Source organism: Acanthisitta chloris, unplaced genomic scaffold (assembly GCF_000695815.1).
Source record: "Acanthisitta chloris isolate BGI_N310 unplaced genomic scaffold, ASM69581v1 scaffold29464, whole genome shotgun sequence".
In the NCBI taxonomy this organism is placed as follows: Eukaryota; Metazoa; Chordata; class Aves; order Passeriformes; family Acanthisittidae; genus Acanthisitta; species Acanthisitta chloris.
In genome coordinates, this window is record NW_008669227.1 from 67,005 (window position 1) to 89,679 (window position 22,675).

The window sequence follows — 22,675 nt, forward strand, 5'->3', positions numbered from 1 at the left end:
TCTCAAAGAAAGTAAGTTCATGTCAGTTCAGCACTCTATCCTCCCTGTGTCTCCAGCCACATTGCGTCCACATGTAAGGGTCCCAAAATAACAAACATCTGGGCATTGACTATGTGGTGTAGAAAGGCAGCCCCCTCTTGAGGCTATAGTCTTGTAGCCCACAGTGTGCCAGGTAAGCATAGAAATTAGCCTGCTACCTGGGGCCAGCAATCTGGATCCCATAAGTAGCCCTTCCATCTGCCACCCTCCCCAGCTCCAGCAAACAGCTGAAGTTCCATCTCATCAAGGCAGTGTGGACACAGGTGAGATGAACAATGATCCCAGAATATTTCCTAAACATGTCTTGAATTACAGCTAATCTTAGACCTCACTGTGGCACAGACAAACGATACTTTGTATAGATGAGCAGACAGTAATTATTACAAGAAGCTCTTCACTTCTTTGGGATATTAAGGCTGAAGAATAGTTGGGGAGTTAGTCAAAAGCAGCTTAGGAGAGGCATGGCAACCTCCAGCTCAGTCTGCACAAATTCCCTGCTTTTACCTCTCAGGCCTCTCAGCTGAACTTCATTGCAAAATAGCCAAATACTTCTCTCTGCTTCTTTCCCCGACAGACTCCAGATCACCACCCCCAGGCAACCCCCTTCCCCTGCCTGCTACCTACCTGCCTTGCCAGCACCGTTGTCACAAGCTGCCCAGGGTGCCATTCACCCACAGACAGGGAGGTGCATGGTGTATGGAGCCTCAGCTTCTCTTAAACCTGAGCTCTGCCTGGGAGAATCTAAACCAGCATCCCCAGATGCTGGGTTGTTATAAACCTCAGCCTCCCCATGCTCTAGTCTAAACTAGAAGTTGCTTTTCTCTTTGAATAGTTGGCTAGCAGTGATATGACATCAACAGGAAGCAGAATTCAAGCAGAACAGTCGAATTACATCATCCAAAGGAATGGGAGCTCCTCACTGCATTTGAAAAAGAGGACAGCTTAAAGCAAAATCAGATGGATTTATTTTTCCTGGCATGAAGAAGTTGCCATCTTTTTGAAAGAGAAAATATATGTTTGCTTGTTTAGTCACGAGTTAAAGACATTTTCTCCTTGGAGCTGTTTATATTACCTTGAAATTTACCTTCTGTTTCTGAACCTCAAATAGTTAAAGTAAGAGCTTCAAAGGCTTTGTGCAATGAACACATGGGACAAAGGACTTTCAGTCTCTTTCCATTTCATAGAAACATAGATAAAAGGTTTCTAGCGGCAGAATAGCCTTAATATTTTGAACATCAAACTGAAAATGGGCCTTAAAAATCACTGTGTTGGCAATGCCAGAACCATTTGATTCAGGTGTTTCTATTTTCTTCATTGCTACTAAGGAAGACCATTGTATGAGGGTGAAGCTTCCCCTTCACAGCTGTATTTTATGGGGTTGTAAAGCATTTAGCTCTCCTTATCAATGAAAGAAAACTGAGATTCACATACAGATTGGCTCCCAGCACCCTCAGAGCCAGAGCATGACACTCAACCCACAGGGGTGGCACATACCATGGTGTGCTCTCATGTTTTGGCCCCTCACTGCCCTGATCAGCAGATCATTAATTGCAATCACAGCTCTCGCAGCCCAGCCATCCTAGTTTCATTGTGAAGGTGCCCCTTTCATGTGGAATGATTGAAGGCAGTTGGCAAAAGCATGGTATAAACAGTTAACATTAAAGGTGTGAATTTTAGCAGATGAAAGATAAGACAGGCTAGTGGAAATTAAAGAAAAATTGCAATTACTCTTGATTGCAAGCTAAAATTGCCAAGCTCTGAATTTACTGGTTCGAGTTACCTTGTTTGTCAATGTCTTACTTTCAGACTAGACATGAAATGAGTCCATTTTGAAAAAAAACACAGAATGATCTGAAAAAGAATCTCTAAGCATGAGCAGCACATTTCAGCAGTTCCTTGTTTAAAATGTTTTTAAAAAGGTAATCATATAGAGAAATCTTACCATATAACTGAAGTACATACTATTCATGAGCTACTTTCACTAATCTTCAAAATATTCAGAGCTCCAGACTCAAGTGGAATATAGGTTGCTGAGCTAGCAACACCTTGGAAAGAACATGGACAAGTTCCAACTCAGAGAAAAGAATAGGTGGGAGAACATGTTCGACCTGGCGTTAGTGAGGTTCCAGTATTCACTAATGCCAGAAAGTAAATATAAGTCCACAGTCTACCACCAGGTACAAACCTGTGCTAGCATGAAGCCCTGTGGGAAAAGGGAGAGGAATCTGCCTCAATACCATGGATTCCATCCAGAGTTCAGCAAAGCTGCACAGATATAGGACTTCTGAACAAAATTGTGAAATACCTGTATATGTCCTCCTCCTGAGAGTGTTTTGATCACAGCAGGTGTTTCCTGGTTTTGAGTCTTTATTTCCAGCTCATTGCCATGAATCCTGAGGGAAGGAAGGCACCTTCAGCAGACGCATTTGTTCATCTGTTCATCTAAGCAGGGCAAGGAAGCCAACTTTTTCTCCTAGGGCTTCCTACCCAAGCCAGGCAGGTGAGCCCAAGGGCCAAGCTTTCAAAAGGTTCTCTGCACTCACAGTTAGTACTTGCAGCATGGCAGAGCCTTGGATCAGAGAAACTCAAGAGCAGTGTCTGCTTCAAAGCCCTTAAAAATACACCAAACATGGGAGCAAGTAAGGTTTGGAGAAACACAGTAGTAAGTAGTACTCTTTTATTTTTCAAGGTTAGTACCCCCACTGAAGTTAAAACAGAATGTTTCCCAGTTTAAGAGTGCCAAATATTAGAAGTAAAAATTACTGTAAAACTTACAAACTGTTAGGGTGGACATTTGTTTACTTTTCCTGTTGTCCAAATATAAACTGTAGATTAGAGAGAACATCTACGAAGCATGCTGTAAATTTTTCAAAGTCTGAAATGCGTTATATGTGGAGTATATATATATCTGTGGAGTGTATATATATGTGGAGTATACATATATGTGGAGCCATCTGTGGAGTGTATATGTATGTGGAGTATACATATATGTGGAGCCAACACTATTAAAAAACCCCAACTCCCAAACCTCATTAAAAGCTCATTTTCTTCAGATTATTTCTCACTTCAATACAGAGGAGTTCAAACAAGTCTCTGCAATTCAACAGCTACATAGCCTCCAGGAACCCACAACATGTTTGCACATGAAACATTTGCTTTCCTGTCACATATGGCATGACTGTCATGAGCCTAACAGCTCAGCTTGCCAATACTGTTACACCTCAGCAACTATAATTTGACAGCAGCAGGAGCAATAGCTAAACTGTAGCATTTTGATGGCAGATTAATCCTTGGAGATGCCTCAATGAAGCTTTGTCTATATGGGAGAAGGAGAGGGGCAGGAGGAATTAGTTTAAGCACAACACTGCCATGAATGTTCTATTGATATAATTTGTTATTCTTAGCAGTAGGCAGCATGGTGTGAAACATGTCCTTGGATTTTTTAGGACAAAGATATCAAAGTGCTTTTTACTAAACTGCTATTCAGTATCCCCTTAGTTTTCAAGGTTAGCACCCACACTGAAGCATCACCTCTCAGCTAAAGTTTCAAGCTTTCAATCCACACAGAAGTTTTTGATTTATCTTCCACACTGAAACTTCAAAAAACTTCCACATTTAAACATTAAATGTTTAATGTTTAAATGACAGATGCTGGAGGTTTGTGTTGGTTTTTCCCCTCCTCTTTACCTCTAAATTTAATCCTGGAGTCAAGCAGTAATTTCAGCAACAATTTCAAGGGCACAGAAGAGAAATAGCCAGAACCTGTTACGGATACATAAACTGAGGTAGGAAAACAAGCAGCTACTATGCCTATGAGCCTTACTCAAGTCACTGAAAGATTACCTTCCAGAAAGAAGCACACAAAAGAAAATCTTGGGTAGTTTGTTATTAGTTTATTAAATCAGCAATATTTATCACTGCTCTCCAAAAATGATTACAAAGCATTTTAAAATATATTACAGTATCTGCAAGGAATTTGTTGTGTAATAAAAGTGCAACAATAATGAACTTACAACTTTGCCAACTTGGACAAACCAAAGCACACTGCACAGATCAAGACTTTCCTCTAAAGTTAGAGTGCCTTTGAAGAGAAAGCAATATATAACAAAAATACGTGAAAAGGTGAGCATGTGAAATTCTCTCAGTGCTAAGTTACACACACCCATCAAGCCATACACTTCAAACTCTGCTTGAGTTCCAACAATTAAAAAAGCCACCAAAATGAGTGCACATTGTGAAGGGAAGGAAGTGACAAGAAGAAAAAGAAGGTGTACTTCAAGTACTGGCGAAGAACAGTGTTGAAAGCCAGGGACTGGATACTTGCTGCTTTGAGACCAGGTTCCACACAAATCCACACCATCCCCAGTTGACAACTGGTATCTCACCCTGACTTCAAACATCTTTGCAAACTCATCATTTTCAAGATGTCACAGCTTTAAAATGGTCTCATCCTGTCCTGTATTGTGGTTTTGTGTGGTAGCCCCAAATTTTGTGTTCTAATCTACAACAAAACTCCCAGTTTCTGTGGGAACAGAACTAGGGCTGAAAATTAAACCTGTGTTGTGGAATAGTTGGATAAGAGGTAAAAGCAGCAGTTTCTATTTTGATTTATGGCAGTAGCCTACATCAGTGGGCACTGATTTCACATGATGAATTACTGACAGTTTTGAATGGCCTCACAAAAAACGTAATTGAAATCCTAGGCATAAAATGGCCAGTTAATCCAACATCTTCATCTCTCTTCAGCAGATATTACTAACAAACTGAACACCAAAGATTACCTCATACTGCTATTTCCAATAACTACTTACAGCACAATGTCATGAGAGAAGGCAATCCTGTTCACTTCTTATTCTTCTAACGCATGGATTCACTAACCCCACTGAACACTATCCAAACTGTTGTGTGTGGCTGGTGTAACTGAATGGGCCTGCAGAACCTGACAAGCCAGAAAGCCAGCAAGGCAAATGGGGTAGGCCCAGGGATCTGCAAGGAGGTAGTGAGAAAAGAGATCCCTTCCCCTGGGCAACAGCAACCTACTATGTGCAAGAAACTGCTGTTCAGAGTTCACATGAAATGTACTTTATTCTTATCAACTAAGTACAATGCTAGTGCACTGCATTGCACATCTAGAAATACATTTATATAGCTCCATATGCTGATCATGAAACACTTCTACTCCTCCAGACAGCCAGAGAAAATCTGCCTCTACTCCTATACATGCTTTGTGCATTCCCCTTCCAAATTCTACAGGAAAACAAAGTGAAATATTACAACTCCAACTCGGCAGAATATTTTAACTTATCAAAAATCTGTATTTCAATTTGTCTGCCTTAAGACCAAGTTAGCACACTGCCATGGAGACTGAGGAAAAGCCTGTATACTCCATTTTACTACCAGTAGAACTAGAAAAAAAATAAAATCACTGAAACTATCCTGCTCTTCTCACTGAAGGATATTTCTACTTGCATGGGATCACGTGGCTCCAATGCATTTGGAGCATCACCCCTGGAAGCTACACATGGTGGGAACTCAAACATGGGTCCACCCCTGTAACCCTATGCTGCTGCAGAGCAAGGTAAGGCAGAGTTGGAAGATCAGCAATTTTCCAGATCCTCTCAGCTTTGCCTACACCACAGTAGTCACAATATCTAAGCTTGCATTCTGTTTCCAGGTGACTTTTCCTCGCTAAGCTAGGCAGGTTGGTCAATCATGTATGACTTTGTTACTCACTGAAGACATTACCCACAAACAAGCATACATTACTTCTGTAGACTTTTTTTTCCCTTAACACCTGCAATGTCTATAGACTAATTTTGTTCAATCAAAAATAAATTACATGAAAATAGTTACTCTGCATATAGACAGTCACTGAGATAAACTTGGGGTCAAGTTTCACAGCTCTACTAAAGTGCACAGAGATGCAACTAAGGCTAATTTGGCTCCTAATTTAGATCTAACAGAAATAAAGTCATTATGCGTGAATGATAGGAAAAACACCTAAGAATTAAAAAAATAAATCAAGTTCTCAAGAACAATTTAACTATACCAGGACATCTGTCATACAGGCTGGGAAGCCTGACAAGGTCAAGGAGTTCTTCTGCTACTACCTAAAATAGCTTAATTGTTTTTCCATGGCAGAGCCCTGGAAGTTCATGGTAGTTTCACATCAGAAAGCAGATGCATCTGCACAGATGCAGAAAGCCAAGAAGGCCAGAAAGACCTAAACCTGACTGACAACCTACAAACATACAATTTGAAAAAAGAAGCAGAGGCTTTCTTAAGTCGCCTACAAATCCGAACACAGAAGTGTTACTTAATGGGAGACAATATCCCAACTGCTTCCTTCCCTGCCCCTACTGCAAGGATACTAAAACACTTTTTGGCTTGCTCTGTCTCAGAAGGCACTATTGCTACCACTTACTGAGATACAGAGTAAAAGTGCTCAAAACTACAGTAGCTTTGACATGTAGAGTACAAGTAGGGTATTTCATACTACAAAGGGAATATGAGACAATCAATCAATTAATCAAACTCACACACATAAAGCAGAACTGACTGCCAAGTTTGATTTTAGAAAAGAACTGGCCCTCCCTGAAAGACTCAAGTTCACAGGGCCAAAGATTTGCATTCATTTAAGGTACTGATAAAAACTAGTAGTAAGCAGACAGTATGTTCAACTTAAATTGTGTTGTTAGAAAACAAACATATCTTCAGAATAGACTCCTTTCATGGATTGTTTTCCATATAGAAATAATATGTGGAGGGATCAGTCTATCATTTATTACAGTCAATGTAACATTTCCTATTAGCCTCCCCATCCTTCAAATCTGCCACCATAGGAATCGAATCTCTCTTTTGTGGTTGTCAGCTACATGTTGGCAGAAGAAAGCATTAAAAACTTTCCTGAAATATATATTAAAAACTACACAGATATAACTGTATAATTAGCTGTTGATAGAAATTAATTATCAATGAAAATTTCCTAAGACAATTTGATGCACTATGAAGAGGCTGAATTTGAGCAATGTACTTTTTCTGAACAGAAAGCTAAGCTTGATTTCAATGCAAATGTGTTTTTAAGCTTCACTTTCACGCTGTCACTTTGAACTACCCAGGAATTTATAGTCTACAGAGGAGCTAAACTAAAACCTCAAAGAAAATTCTACATCCAAGGAGCAGAGATTCAGTTCTTCTAATGATAATACCGAATATATAGTGCTGTCTAAAACTGAAGAAGCTGTTCTTCAGATAATACGACACTATGAAAGAATAATTTTAACATTTTTCAGTTTTAGCTAGAATCACTAAAGTTTTAAAACAAGCCTGCTCATATCTGAGCACTTACAGGACTCTCCCAATCATTCTTTTATCTTTTTCTAACCCCCATTAAATAATAAAAAGAACAAAAATTAAATTTCCTTTTATATCAGCCTTTTCTTAAGCTATAGAGAGGCTAGCATTTGATGCCTAAAGTACATTTTTAGCATATAAATGCTCCTTACATAAGCAGATGAATTGAACATTTAGAGCTTCCTTGTGCTATTAAAATAGTGTGGAAAAACTTGTGGTGAATAAGTACTTAGATTTGGTGAAAGTCAGCAAGATTTATACACGGTCTTTTCTGTTTTATGGTTGTAAAGGCAGCAAGACATGGACACAGGACCATATCAACATTTTCACCATATGATAGATCTATATAAGGCACTTGTGATAAGTATGTCTGAGTGAAGGTCAGTAGGGGCAGCTACATCAGTGTTTCTCTGCTACCATGCTTGTAATTTAAGTAGCTTGTGTGAAATGTGCTATGAGGTTTTAAAATCTAAGCCTAATTTCAAATTTTGGTGATTTCAAGATATTTGTTGAGAATTTTTCAAAATTCTCATTCTTTGCCTTGTATTGTTCATTCTGCTGTCTGGAAAGGTTTCCTGTGAGATGGTGGCACCAGGTGAGAAGGTAGTGTGCCAGGCAGTTCATATCCATCCAGTTTAATCTTGATGAGATGTTTTGCTAGGGCAAACTCTTCATCATCCAACATCCCATCACCATCACAGTCTGCAAGTTTCCAGATCTTCCCCAAGACACTATTGGGTAGCTTAGAAGTCACCATCTCCTTCTTTGCACTAATCCCAGATATTTTGCCATTGATTGGTGACAGAGTGTAGAAAATCTCATCATAAGCAGGTTTATCTTTGGCAACAACCCATTCATCTTCATCAGCTCCTTCCTTAGCACCTTCTCCATATCCGTGGCCGAAAGGTCCTGCCATGGTGCCATCAAATGCTCCACCATGCACCATCTCTGTGGGCATATTGCTCTCTTCCTGTCTGATTAGGTTCATCAGGGAAGCAATTTTGTTGGCCAGCATGTTATCCACAGCTTCAATTAGCTTTGGTTTCAAAGAATGAAATTTAGTGAAGTCACAATTCTCCAACAGCTCCTGTCAATGACACAGGTTTCAATGACAGTAGTTAGAAACATTTCCAATATGCTAAAAAGTTCAAAGAACAGGCTTCAAATGAATCTGTTATCTTTTGAAGCTGTTTACATAACTGAAACTCCTCTTGAAGGAGAAACAAAACTGACATGTATGTACCAAACACCCAATATGTTGATCAAACACACTAAGACAATTTTGCAACAATATATATCTATTAGATTACATTTAGAATAAAACCTTCAAAATGGCAATGCAAAAAAACACAGCAGTTGATCAGTGTTACTCAGCAACTTTCCCTTTGATGATTTTCTTCCAAACATCAAAGAAAGCATGCAAGTAGGTCCTCATTTCTGCTAGCACTTATTCAAAAGTTTAAAGTTAAAAACAAACCCAAAATTTGAAGGACTGATCTGATTTTATAAATTAAACTTCTTCTTTGTAGTTAGGTCAGGAATAAGTGTCCTTTGCCAATAAAGAAAAGCTGAGTTGGGATAATAGCAACAGTGTTTTTATAGAAGTGCTGCCAGATTTCATGAAGTTATATGGTCCCTGTAGAGTTTGCAAAGTTTTCATCTTGAACATAAACTCCTACTAACCTCAGTGAGACGTTTAACTAGGTGATACGTACTATTCCAACACAAGCCCAAGCATGTTTTACACCAATTAGCCAATTATCAAATTATTTCTATTTGCAAAATGCTTGCCAGGCAGATAAAGTTGCAGAGGAAACTGTTAAGAAAACCCCAAACATCACCACCACCCTCCCTTAAAACAGTGTTAAACTGCTTTAACAAATTATGTTTATCACCTCAGGAAGCTACTCCCATACATACCGAAACGATAACATGAACCAAAGAAACCTGAAGTACAGGCTGAAAACAGTAAACCAACAACCATTACTCTATTCAGGTGACATTTATACACAATCACCTAATTTACAGCAATTGATCAATATAAATTTGTGTTGTGGACTAAATCTTAGGAAGCAAAGATGAAACCTGCTATCTGTTTTTTCACTCACAATTTTGCTCCTCATTACAGAAGTGACTGATCTCATGTATATATTTGCTGCCATCTGCTGCTGAGGCTTAAGCGACACACACTCAGTTTGAAAGAGTTTCACTCAAATTTTGTTTCAATATTCAAACCTCTCATTCTCTCATTTTACATCACAAACAAAAGCATCAAGGGAAGAAAGAGTCAACTTTTCCCATAGAATCCCTTCTTGAAGCTTACCTTGTGAAACCCTTCCAACAATCCTGCCTGTGAAAATCTAGCTAAAATACATCTTGTGCTTCATCTACAATTTACTCTCTCATGCCAATAGTTGGTTCCCAGGTAAAATATTTTAGTTCATTAAAGAAACTTGTGCATCCCTATAGATGAGTTAATCAGCCAGTCATCACTCTTGATGATCATCTGTGCAAGAGAACCACATACACCGTCAGAGTGATATGCAGCATCACTGTGGGAAACACCCTCCATCACACTCATGACTAGTTCATGGTCAGACCAAAACTGCAGGCTCCTGATCTCTTGATCTTCAGCTTCCAAGTTGAATTAACTTCTAATTCAAAGGTCATTTAAAGAAGCCTATGATCTGAGATCCAAAAATTGCAAATTGAGGCTTGAGGAATAAATTGGAAAGCATTACTAATACAACATTAGAGAGTATCCTAGTGAAGAACAGCTAAACAACTCATATCAAATCAGAGGATGGAAACAAAAATGCAAGAAAGTGATGGAAAGCTGGTTATAACGTTGCAGAAAGTTCAAAATTAACAGTGAGTATGAACTGAGAACATCTTTCTCTCTCCTGCACTGAAAACAAGCTTAACAGGACAGTCAAAAAAAGTGAAAGACCATTTTCAGAAGCAGTGGACTTTTCAGGTAACACACTGCTTTTATTACTTACTGGCAAACAGTAAGAGCAGGAACTGAATAGGATAAAAATGAACTTGTGACTAAGGATAACTTCATCTACACAAATACAAGATGGCACTACAAAAATTATATAAATGACCACATTTAGGATGTAAAACAAGAACCAGCTTAACCTGTGAGTGTTCACTACCATTTTACTTGCACTGAACCTTTAGTACTACCTGCCATGAGGGACCAAATAGTGACTGAAAGGACAAAAGGTCAGTTTCCTTATGGCAATGTCTGTAGTCCTGTAGGTGTAAACGCATACTAAGCAAGTTATCAATTTTTTGTGTGTTCTGTACTGCTTCCAAGTCACTCTAACCCCATAACAGACATGTTACTGTCACTTCAACTCTGCTGCTGAAGACCCTAAGCTATAAAGCTGAGATACTTTGTCCTACTCTTTGCAATTTGGCAATCCCATTAGAAAGTTAATATTATTTCAGTGGAATAGTAATCTATCATCTTACCTGCATTTTCTTGACTTCAGGGAAGTCCCCTGGGGAGATATGGTATTCTCTTTGCAGCTGGATGTAGATCTCTGGTAATCTGTTGATCAGTTCCTTCTTTTTGTTCTCTTTTCCAAATACAGAGGGCATCTCTTTTTTCAGATAGCTGATGATATAAGCATGAACCTAAGAAGAAGTAAAACTGAAATCAAGACTCCGTTTACCTACACTTAACATAAGTGTTCTTCACTCAGCTCATAAAAAGAAACAGAAATATGTTCCCCTAAGTCAGCTCAAGGAAAAGATATTATCAACTACTGCTTCTGGAACTTTGTGTTTACATGAACAGTTAGTTATCAACTAGCTTTTGCTGCATTCAGCATTCCTTTGAGGGGCAGAGACAAAGGAAACACATTTAAAAGAAATACAGATGCACATTTCCAGTTTAAGGAGAAGCACAGTACAGCATTCTATGAGTACCAACAGTGAGAGAAAAAGCAACGCCCCAAAACCCACGTTCTGACACTACACATGGAGCTCCAGCCACACTAGTCCATCTGTCTCAGTGGTAGAGATTTGTAACTTGTTTGCCTCACTAACTACTGAGAGAATTAATCCAAGTATGCTAAGTGGCAGTGCTATCTATTTGAACTGACATTGCATTCCTACCTATTTACTCACAGAAAAGCAAGTACTTATAGTCTATATTTGTACAGCCACCAGAGGATAAGAGAGCAGTCAGTATACTATAGGAACAGAATGCCATGGCTGTCTTGTGAACACAGGCTCTGACCTGGCCAGGACCACTTAAGACAAATGACCTTAACAGGATGCCTTTACAGAACTCGGATCCTTCTCCATTTAAAAGGATGCAGCCATCCACAAAAGTGAAGTAACTTAAAATTTTTATACACAGAGAAAAAAACAATGTTAAAAAGTAAGAACATCTATCAAACTGCTGACTGATAAAGAGCTGAAATATTGAAAACTGGGAGAAGGCAGACTATCATTAAAAAGTATCACTAAAAAAAGTGCTTTCTTAGATGTGATGTAAGTATAATACTTAATACCTACCAAACCATGACAGAATGGGCACTACAATATTCTAGACAAACCTTACACAATCTGTATATGTCAATTGCTCTCCCATTCATTTCCTTACTTATTTAGAGTGTTACTGTAAACTGGAAAAAAACAACTTTGCTTTTAAAGATAAATGATGTAACCAGTGTTAATTCGCACATCTTAAGTTCACAACTTTCACAAAACATCACTTCCCTATATCTAAAGAGAGTGCATGCATTTTAATTGCAAATAAATTTAAATATATACAGAGGACAAAAAACCCCCCGATGAGTTTCTGCATAATGAAGCAGAGTTTCTGCATAAAGCCATGAAATTTTCTATGAGGACAGATACGAGTATTTCTTGAGAACGACAGAACAGATTCAATAAGGAGAGTTATAAATAACTGTAAGTGATCTTACATCTAAAATACTACTTCTATCAAAGCCAGAACAGTATGTTTATAATTCACAAGCACTAACAGTTTCACATGTGTATGCTTAGTGGCCTAAGGTCTGCCAGTGTGCACATGTGTTTCTTGCAGATAAGAACTGTTCCCATCTTCAAAATGGGATAGTGAGTCACAGGACTTAAAAAAAACCCCAGCTTAATGACCAAATTTGACAGCACATTAATAATCTGCTTTTGTTTCTGGTTACTGCACATGTTTTAGAAGATATTAAGAACAGTGCAGCATAGAGTTAGGACAAAAAAATCCCTCCATACAATGCTGCAAAATAAAGACTTTTGAGTGTCAGTAGTTTGAGTTTAGTTTAGAAGAGAGAAAGACAACACTGGAAGGATTACATTGCTGCTTTCCTGCAGATAAACAGTTTATACCCCTTCCACAGCTGTCTTACTGACATATCCCTATAATAATTGCATTTTTTTACACACATCCATTTTTTTACACTTCATAGAAACAAAAATGATCCATTTGACACTCTTCCAAAATTCTTGCAATGAATTAAAGCAAAGAGCTGCAAATAACAGCCACAAACCAGACTGAGATCAGAGGAACTTTTAACACAACATCATCGTGATTTTAAATGGAATTTTCAAAAAGAAACTGCTACAGGGTGCCCTAAAGCTCAGACCACAAAAAAAGCCAAAATTAAGTGTATTGTTATATTCAGAAAGTTAAATAAGCCAACATAGTGGTACACATCCCTAAACAACTATTCATATATCAATGCAATTGTAAGTCCTCTTAATTTTTGCCTACATTAAAATGTGTTCCAAGACAACTGTATTAATTCAACTCACATTCTGTTTGATAACTGCACAGGAAACTAGAATTCCTGTCCGCTACCATCAGCTTTCTTGCTAAGTATTTCTGAAGTTAGTTTTCCTTCTTTTCCACTTTTCCAAATGACAAACTGTAATTCTTGAATCATCAATTTTCTTTTTGTTCTTGAGCTTTTCAAAACAACAAGAAACTTGGCAGTGCTTTCAACTAGTATTCTAACAGCAGCTACAGCGCTACAATAAAAAGCCCACTGCAGAATCAGAGAAACAGGCAAAGCAATATTTCAGACTGCAACGAAAGCTTATTGTAAATCAGGCTGCTAGAAGAAAGGACAGACTAATCTAGCATTGTTAAGCAGGGAGTCTGAAGATTAGTGTAAAATATAACCAGGAGGTTTTACAAATAGGTAATTAAAATTTGGCAATAATTCACAAAACTTCAGTGACATCCACTCATTCATCAGAGAGAGGTAGAGACCTATCAAAAAGATTAAACAGGTTTTCAACAGTCGCAGCATTGCCACATGCAGCCTGCCCACATGAACTAGTCAGTGACTAAGCTGCAGACAATGCATGTACTCCTCCAGAGCTGGGCTGTCCGGATATAGTGAAACAAAGTCTGTATCACCCAAGTGTGTCTGTGAGTGGGAATGAAGATATAATCTGAGGCTCAAAAGTTTCAATCTAATAATGCACAAGCACATCTCCATCAGCATCTGGCTTCACCAAAAGTGACTTTTAATCAGTCTTGTATTCCAGGGTGGAACATAAATGGATTTAGTCAGAGTGTTTTTGCACAACAGCCTAGTCACAGTATGCATTAAGGCATTAATATGCATGAAAGCATATGGCAGGTTGAATGTGAGTAGTTTTGATTGTGGTTTTTTACCACCTCTTCCCCACCTCTCCTTTAAGTGCTCTCTACTTTGTCAAAAAAAAAAAGTGGTGTGTCTCCAAAAAGTAGCATTAGGATTGCCTTGCTGCACAGTGTTAAAAAAAATAAATTCACTCTCCTATCAAGCAAACATGAGCTTTAACAGCCTAAAAAAAGCATCCAATTCCTTCTCCAAAGTTAGGGAGGCATCCTAGTAAAAGTCTCTATTTCCTCCTAATTGTTTCTATATCCTGAGTGACTACCTTTTCCTTGAAAAAGTGACAATTCAATTTATTTGCTGTAACACACAGTTTATAGTTATAGACAAACTGGGAAGGGTGAGAAAGGACACTCTGAAAGAGCAGCAGAGACTGCTCATTCAATTAATTTAGTTTTCTTATCTTTTCTTACCTTATAGTTTTCTTATCTTTTCTTACCTTTGCAAGTCTTGCCCTTTTAATGAGATCATTTAGTTTCCTCACAGCAGCCTTCTGTGGGAGACTCTGGATGTCCTTGAAAAGGTCCTGTGCCTCAGCTTCAAAGAGTCTTCTATTCTCTGTGTTTCGGAGAGGATGGGCCCAGAAGGAGCCAATGTAGACCCGCAGGACCTCTGGCGTGTCAATCACCTTTCCCAGGGACCACATGAGTGCACCATAGACCCTCATCAGCTGCTGTGTGTCCACTTGGTCAGCCTTATTAAGCACCACTCGAATCTTGTCATCCTGGCCCCGGAATGACTTAATAGCCTCTGAAAACTCATCAGATATATCCAGCTTGTGGGCATCGAAAAGGAGAATGATACGGTCGACCCTCTCAGCAAACCACTGCAGGACTTGGCAGAAGTCGTAGCCTGAAGGAAGAACACACTGTCATAGTCATACCATTCAGAAAAGCGGGTCTCAGAGAAGGTAGGGCTGGCAATAGAGAACAGGGGGATCATAGCCTCTACCTGGGGGGAAAGAGGAGATGTACCACCTGGAGGACAGTATCTGTGGACAATGAGATCAGGACAGTTGTATCCTGCATTTCCTTAGACTAGTCTCACTATTACCACTGCTTGTTTTTATCACTGTCCTTCTTTTGACCTTGTTATCCATGTATTATGTCGCTATCTTTTGTGCTGTTGTTACTGTCTCAGACCCAGGTTTGCCTCTTCCCAGAAGCTCTGGCTCCAGCAGAACACCCAAGCTAAACAGGAGTACAGGGCTCTTATCCCAATCTCTCTTCATCACAATATTGGCCATGTCAGTAGCACTGCTTATCTCAACTACCAAGGAAAATAGTGGACGTGCAGCACTCCGATATAAGTCAGCATCTATAAATATTTAGATTTTAAAACAATTTCCAAACTCATCTCTCCTTGCATTGCAACACTTGCTGTTATTTCTGCCACAGCAGACTCAAAAATTTACAAGTAATGTGACTGCATTTCTGATGGCTTTGAGGACATGACAGGTTACAGTACACCAGCAGTGACCTTTCTGATCATCTGAAACAAGCTTTATCATGTTCTAAAGGAAAGTCTATTCATAGCACCTGTCTAAAGGCTTTGTAAGTGCAGCTGGTACCTAATCCACGCAACAAACAGTATTCAGGGACTTATGCAGAAGTGACACATCTAATCCGCAGAGTCACTGGTGATGTGACATTGTGCTTGGCATGGATGTGACTCATCTTGTATGAGTAAGGAACAGCAAGGTATGAGCTGGGAGCTGATACTTCTTTCTCTCAGAAACAAACCAGACCTGAAAGATGGAGCAGTCAAAATTCATGGACTAGTTTAAAGTAATCCAAACAGAATCAACTGTTTTGCTCCCAGCAGCATATATTTAAATGGTAACAGCAAAAAAAGCTCAGTTACCACCAGTAAGCCCTTCAGGGCATCTTTGGTCATTTCTCAGCTGTGCAAGATAAGCCTTTAAACCTCCAATCCCCCAGCAAAGAAAACCCAATTAGACTCCTCGTATAGGAACCTAACACTTCATACACTTGGTCCAGATAAAAGCAAAAGATGCTTCATCACTCCTCATTCTTCCTAGCATCTTTTAAACAGTGTAAATAAAAGGGTGATGAAGGGAATATTGTAAAGTTGCTTAGCTTTTCCTAATGCTGGTTCAGTCAAGTCATTATTCATTATACCTTCAAGCTGTTGGTCTTCAACAGGGAACCCAAAAGCAAATCAGCTGTTTGGTTTTTGGTGGGGGGTTTTTGGTGGGGTTTTTTTGTTGTTGTTTGTTTGTTTAGGTTTTTTTTGCTTTCCAGTAGAACCTGATTAGTACCAACATCAAGAAAAGCAGACATACATGAATATAATAGGAAAAAATGAACTCAAAATTTGTCACAGCGCATACTTGTGCATGTTTAGCAACACAGGAAATAACTTAGTCTTAAACCTTTTGTTTAAAAATTACAAATGGCATATGAAATTAAGTCCAAAAATTTATAGTAAGAAAATATCCCCAATTACCTGTATTCACTATCCCCACCTCCAACTGTCATAAAACTTCACCAAAAACCCAGCACAGACACCTCAAACTGTGAAAGGAGGGGTTGAATGTGAGATGAAAGTCAGGGGGGCAAGGAGGAAAGGTGCACAAAACATCTCTGCAAGAGAACTCTTCTCACTTTACACTAAGAATCTAATCAAAATAAGTATGAACAACTTATAAAAATTTAGGAGGAAAGAAAGAGAGAAGTGAGAACTTCTATGTCACCTGCATGTTGCAACATTGCAGCAATACTGAGCTATGCAATAGCCTGTTCTGACTTCACTCACATAGGATGGTTGAAATTAAATAAAATTGCAAACTGAAGCAAGTTAAATTTGATTAAGTTTTCCACAAATGGCTACATGAGAAGAAGACTCTGGTTAAACAAATATATATTTTCCCACCACATATTTGACAGACTGTGAACTGAAAAAGCAGCTGTACAGTCAACAAGAGTATAAATAAATGAATTTATTTTAAAAGTGGATTAAATATTGATGAAGCATTTGCTTTGAGAAAGAAAAGTCTGCTTGTTGAAAATTGCTAAGACCTCAAAGAACCCTGAAAAAACATCCATTTTAATGAAAATGAATCATTAGCATTGAACATAATTTATATACAGATTCAGCACTTATACAGTAGAGTATATCTGAACTACAGAGAAGTGATATATGGTTAAGTATTTCCATACATGTGTGTGGATTAGGGCTTGAGCAGTACTAGCTCAACACTGATCAAACTGGAAAACCTGACAGAACCAATTTTGGTCCTGATACTTCTCAGCCTCTTGCTGCTCTAACTGCTGCTATTTCTTCAAAGGTTTGCTCCCAACAACTGATGCCAACAATTATACCCAGACAGAGGACCTCTGCCTCATCCGGTTCTATACCTACTTGTAAATGCATGTTAGAAAGTCACAAGTCACCCTTGTACCCAGCTAAGGGACAGAGGAAGTCAGCAATCCACTGGCAGCACTGCAGAGCTCTTGACATCGTCATACACTGCAGGGAGGGGGTGAGCTGGTGCCTCTGACAGAGGCATAACTGTTGGGCATCAGTAATGGGGCTGAGCAGAGACTACAGAGGAGAACAAAATGAAACAATGCAGAAGAGATGAAAAAGCTGGACAGACACTGCACGCAGTTACCAGCCCTGGAAACACTGATGAATGATCATGCACTCACATGTATCAGCAGCACAGGGCCAAGTACCAGCCCTGTGCACAACAACTGCCAGCCACACTCAAAGATACAGCTCGCAGTTGTGCAATTTGAGCATAGGTCAATTTTCTGTGCCAGTTAGTAATACAGATTTAAACAAGTGGTTGTCTTGTCCTTGTTGGTCAAAGGTAAATGATTTATGACTTGTTCTAATACCATCTTCCAAAGCTTTTGCAATTCAGAAAACAATCTGGGAGGCTTGATGGACTCCACCCATCCTCATTCAGTGCAGACAGGCAGAGCGTCCAGTTCTTCCACCCCTGGGGCTGGCAGCACTGGCACAGCAGCAGAGGCACCTCTCAGGCATGTGCTGCAGTGAGGAGCCTCCAAAGCACAAAGAACAGCACCCACTCACCAGATCAGTCATGTGTGGGCAGAGTGCTGGAGCAATGCCATCTGCCATTGCTGTTTTAGCACAACACCCCCAAAAGCATAACACAACTTGGACATAAACAAGTGCAGCCTTTCTCTCCTGCCCAATCTGCTGCACTGCTAATGCCACAGGTGAGCATCTAAACTTCCCAGTCTTTCAAACAGAGCTCAGTCATGCATGGGAAAGCTGCACCCTCTGCTATCTGGAGTGGAAATTTCCAGTTTATTAATGAAAGCCTGTCTCAATCCAGCACTCCTAAATAACACTCTTACTGCACTCCCACTAGTGGACTAATCATAAGGAAAATGTACAGTACCTCACTGCAAGGGAAAACCTGACACAATGCTGCAACTATTTCATAGCTCATAACTAACATAATTCATAACTACATTTCCACGAGCAGATTGAACTGACAAGATTACCTGTATGTAACTCCAGTTTTAAAAACGCAAACTAACCAATATCTATTTTCCCCTGAGCCCCTTCCTCACACTTCCTGAGACACTTGCCTTCATGCCAGTCAATCATGAACCACACCCTCTTACCCTGAAAGGAGTTCCTCTCCCCCAGACACTCATTATTCCTTCCAAATCTTACAGACCATAAGCACATTTCTGTCTGACAGTGGTGTTGTGAGCATCACCAGTGACGCTGCAGAACAGGCACAGGCACAGGCATTGTCTGACCAGGGACAATGTGCAGGCGTGTGCCAGCATTCTCCTCCATCCACTTATACAGCCCCTGAACTCACAGGCAGGAAGCTTCTGGCACATCCTCCTATCGACAACAGGAGCAGCAATGGTGTGTCAAGAGAGGCAGCTCTGAATGTTGCACTGTGTGTATATTTTTTATCTTCAAGCAACCAGCTCCTTCATCCATGGCCCGGATGCTTTTCAGACTTAAAAATAGTGCATGTCTTATATTTTTACATAGTCCCTTTACTGTTTTCCTGCATTTTAAAACTGAAAGTTAACATTTGATTCCTTTCTTGAGTGTCAGAAGGCTTCACCTTGCTCCTAGTGATCCCTGTCAAACTTTATCATTATGCAGGTGTTATATTCATGCATAGGTAAACAGTTAAGCAATTGCTTGTGAGAAGATGGAAAAAGACCCCAGCAGCAAAGAGTTAAGGTTTTACACTGAGGTCGTGTATTGTTATTCTTCCATCAAGCACTTTAAAACATCACCACTAAGAACAGCTGCTGCTCATCAATGTTAGACACAAGCTAAGCTTCTAGAAAGAACCTTCTCTTTCAGAGACAGATTTAGGGGCCGCAGAAAACATGTTGTAGAATCCTGCTTACATTTGCACACAGTGATCTAAAAAGTAATCAAAGCAACTCAAACTTCAAAGCATGCTAAATCAGACTTGTAGCATAAATACGCTGAAGTCAGACTGACTCATTCAGGAAGCAGGTCAGGTAGGCCTTGCTGTGTGCAGCGTCACAGGACAAGTCAAGTTTGTACTCCACGAAACCACCTACATAGAAACTGCATAAGCAGCCCAAAAGACATATACAGAAAATGTTTATGACTATGCAATATTTCAGCCAAGAGTGAGCACAGTATTGCCTAATAATGACAGTAGGAAATAGGTGCATGCAATAAGTCCATAGTCACTTGCACATAACTTCACATACTCTGGTACTTAAGTATATGAAACCTCTAACCTGCCCTGAAAGCCTGGGTTGCAGAGAGAACACTGCTTAAAAGCCATCTCCCAAAATCTTACATATGGTATGACCACACTGATTAAACCTAACAGCATACATTTGTGATAAAACAACTATGACAAGTGGCACATTCCAGACAACCCTTAATACATTTTTAAAAAAATTCACGAAGTGCAATTTAATCAAGTTAAACCCTGTGAAACAAGTAAGAGTTTCAGGTAATCAGTGAACGATGTCAACTTAGGTGAAAGTCTAACCAAAGGGCAGGCCAACTAGGCCATAACAATTGATAAGGCACATACCATCACGAAACAGTTTCTGAACAATAAGGGATCAAGAGTCATACGTTTTGTTAAGTCACAAGAGCAATTCGAGATGGCAGTGAAAAGCTATATCCTTTAGGCAACACAGGACTACCAGTGAAACATAACCTGCTGTCTTGTACATGGAAGTCTGAGACTTCCACAGCAAACTCTAATGGTGTTGAACTTGATTACACAATTCCTCACTTTTTCAGTGGTATATTAATACAATACTCTAGTTTTCTGCTTATTTCATGTTCACTTCCATACTGCTAGGAAAATGGCAAGATATACTTGAATACTGCCAAGTATCATTTTCTCCTGATTTAACAAGCAAAGAAGGAGTAAGATGCACCTAGGTTTCCTTCAAGGAGGAAAAATGGAGCTGGAAGTCCAATGGAAAAGCAGAAGTTTGAGATTTAAAACCATCCTTGATTTTATCAGACTCTGTAAACTGAGGCTTAAACATTTTGTGTACATTTTATGAGAAGACTTCTTCAGGATTAAAGATTATTAGTTATACACTCATTATTTCTGTTTAGAAATAAGTGTGCCAACATGCAGTATTTATTTCTGATTTCACAACATTCAAACCTTTGTTTGCAGACAAAGCACTCAGGCAGTTCATCTCTGTAGTTCACCAATCTATCATGTAAAACACAGCACTCCCTGCATGATGAATGCTTTACATGACTATATGAGTAATAAAGAGGACAAAATGTCACTGAACAAACAATCCAGAAACATCTAGTAAACCAGTTTACTAAGCAAGCATAATTTAGATTACAGTCCTAAGAAGTTAGTCCCTTATTTGTCAGTGTAGTATAAAGACAAGACTATTATTGCACAGTCGCCATGTTGTTCTCATACCAGGATTTCCAAAAAAAACAAAAAACACCAAAAAACCCAGGTGTGAGATGTTAGAGAACTGTTTATTTCCTCTCACACAGACATGAAACCCAAGTTTCCACTTCTTAAGCAAAGGTCTGAAAACAGAAGCCAGCAAGCCACACACTGGATCACTACCATTTACAACTCCACAGAAAACTGACATGCACTTAAAGCAGCTGAAGAAAGCAAGGGAGAAAACTGTTTACATTATGCTGTTTGTTTAACTAGTTTCTCCAAGACTAATATCTCAAGCAGCTTGTTAAACAGCATTCAGTTCTTTGCAGATTTCTCACATGATAAAAAATATTCTCAGTCCCCCTTCTTCCTGCTACCTTAACTCTTCTAACTAAAAGTCATGTTACAGCATGACTGAGAAACCTTAAGAAGCAACACTAGCAGCTGTGCCCACAATAAACCCACCTTATTTATAGCCCAATCCCTTCATTCTTCTTACATGCCCAACCTATAGCTATTATGAAACATTTCTTCACAAACTTCAATGGTATATATGAGTATATTCATTATTACTTTGTAAAAAGCAATTAAAATGATGAAAATACTACTTTTTCTCGGGAGTGTCAAAACACTAATTAGTCAACAGACCATGCAGCCGTAGCCATTTGCAGCCATAGCAGCAGGATGACAGAACCCCAAACCCATCGGTTTTCAAGAGAAAAAAATCCAAACCCTATATCCAGCCTTAAGATACAGTTTTAACAGGGCTTTAAGTAAGAAGGTTTGGGACACACCACCACTCGGTACTAGTCAAATAGATTAGGACACTGACTTGTCTAGCAGAGCAAAAAAAGAGTTAATGAGCTTAGTTATTGTCAAGCCCTGCAACTCACCCCTGCTGATGCGTTGCTTCTCTCCAGAGAGAATGCCAGGGCTGTCGATGATACTGATGCTCTTCAGTACCTGGTTGGGTAACTGAGAACACATAAACCTGCAGGAAAAAAGGAGGGGAAAAAAACATTAACAACAGCTCTCACACATAGATTGTCACTTGAGAGTTTCCCATTATGTATCTGATTTTAGAAAGACTCAAGTGACGTTTAAAAAAACGTTTCTGAAGTCCTGATGAATCCCCCTGTTTGGCAACCATGCATGTTTCAGAACAAATATAAAGAAAGCTTCTCAAAATAGAATACACAGGAAAACCTTGTATAACTGCATGTCTAAGTGCTGATAAAGCTTCAAATATTGCAAGAGCTGACAATATGGGCCCTCAATGCAACATTAAAGACTCCACCAAACCACCATTTTGCTAGGACCAAAATTAGTATACACAAAAGAAAATTCTTCATGGACCCCAACTTACACCCAAACTCAAAGAGACTGAAAAGGGGAGCAGGCAGAAAGCTATACTGACAATATATTTATGTTTCAGTCCCTGGCACATCTCCCTCCCACCTGATCCAGCAGTGTTAAATCCCCCTCCCCCCTGATCCAGCAGTGTTTGAGCAGTCCCCACTCCTTACCCCACCACTCTCCCCAGGTGGGGCTTGTGAAAACAACAGTATTGCTCCCATAAACCCAGCCAAAACTTCCACACTGCCAGAACCAACAGCTCAAATTGCACACAGCATGGCCTAAACAATAACCTCCTGCCTCTGCACTGAAAGACAAATTCAATGGTGGTATTAAATTATTTATATATTAATAATAAAATATTAAAAATTGTCAT

General features: G+C 39.3%; 1 protein-coding gene across 1 annotated transcript; it reads right to left on the reverse strand.

The window, feature by feature from the left end:
* Positions 1-7,942: 7,942 nt before the first annotated feature.
* Positions 7,943-21,934, reverse strand: EHD4 (EH-domain containing 4; the record flags this gene model as incomplete). The annotated part of the gene is made up of 4 exons (XM_009073245.1): positions 7,943-8,479; positions 10,876-11,040; positions 14,479-14,891; positions 21,837-21,934. Coding segments are annotated over 4 exons (1,213 nt in total), but the record flags the coding sequence as incomplete, so codon positions are not given.
* Positions 21,935-22,675: the final 741 nt, after the last annotated feature.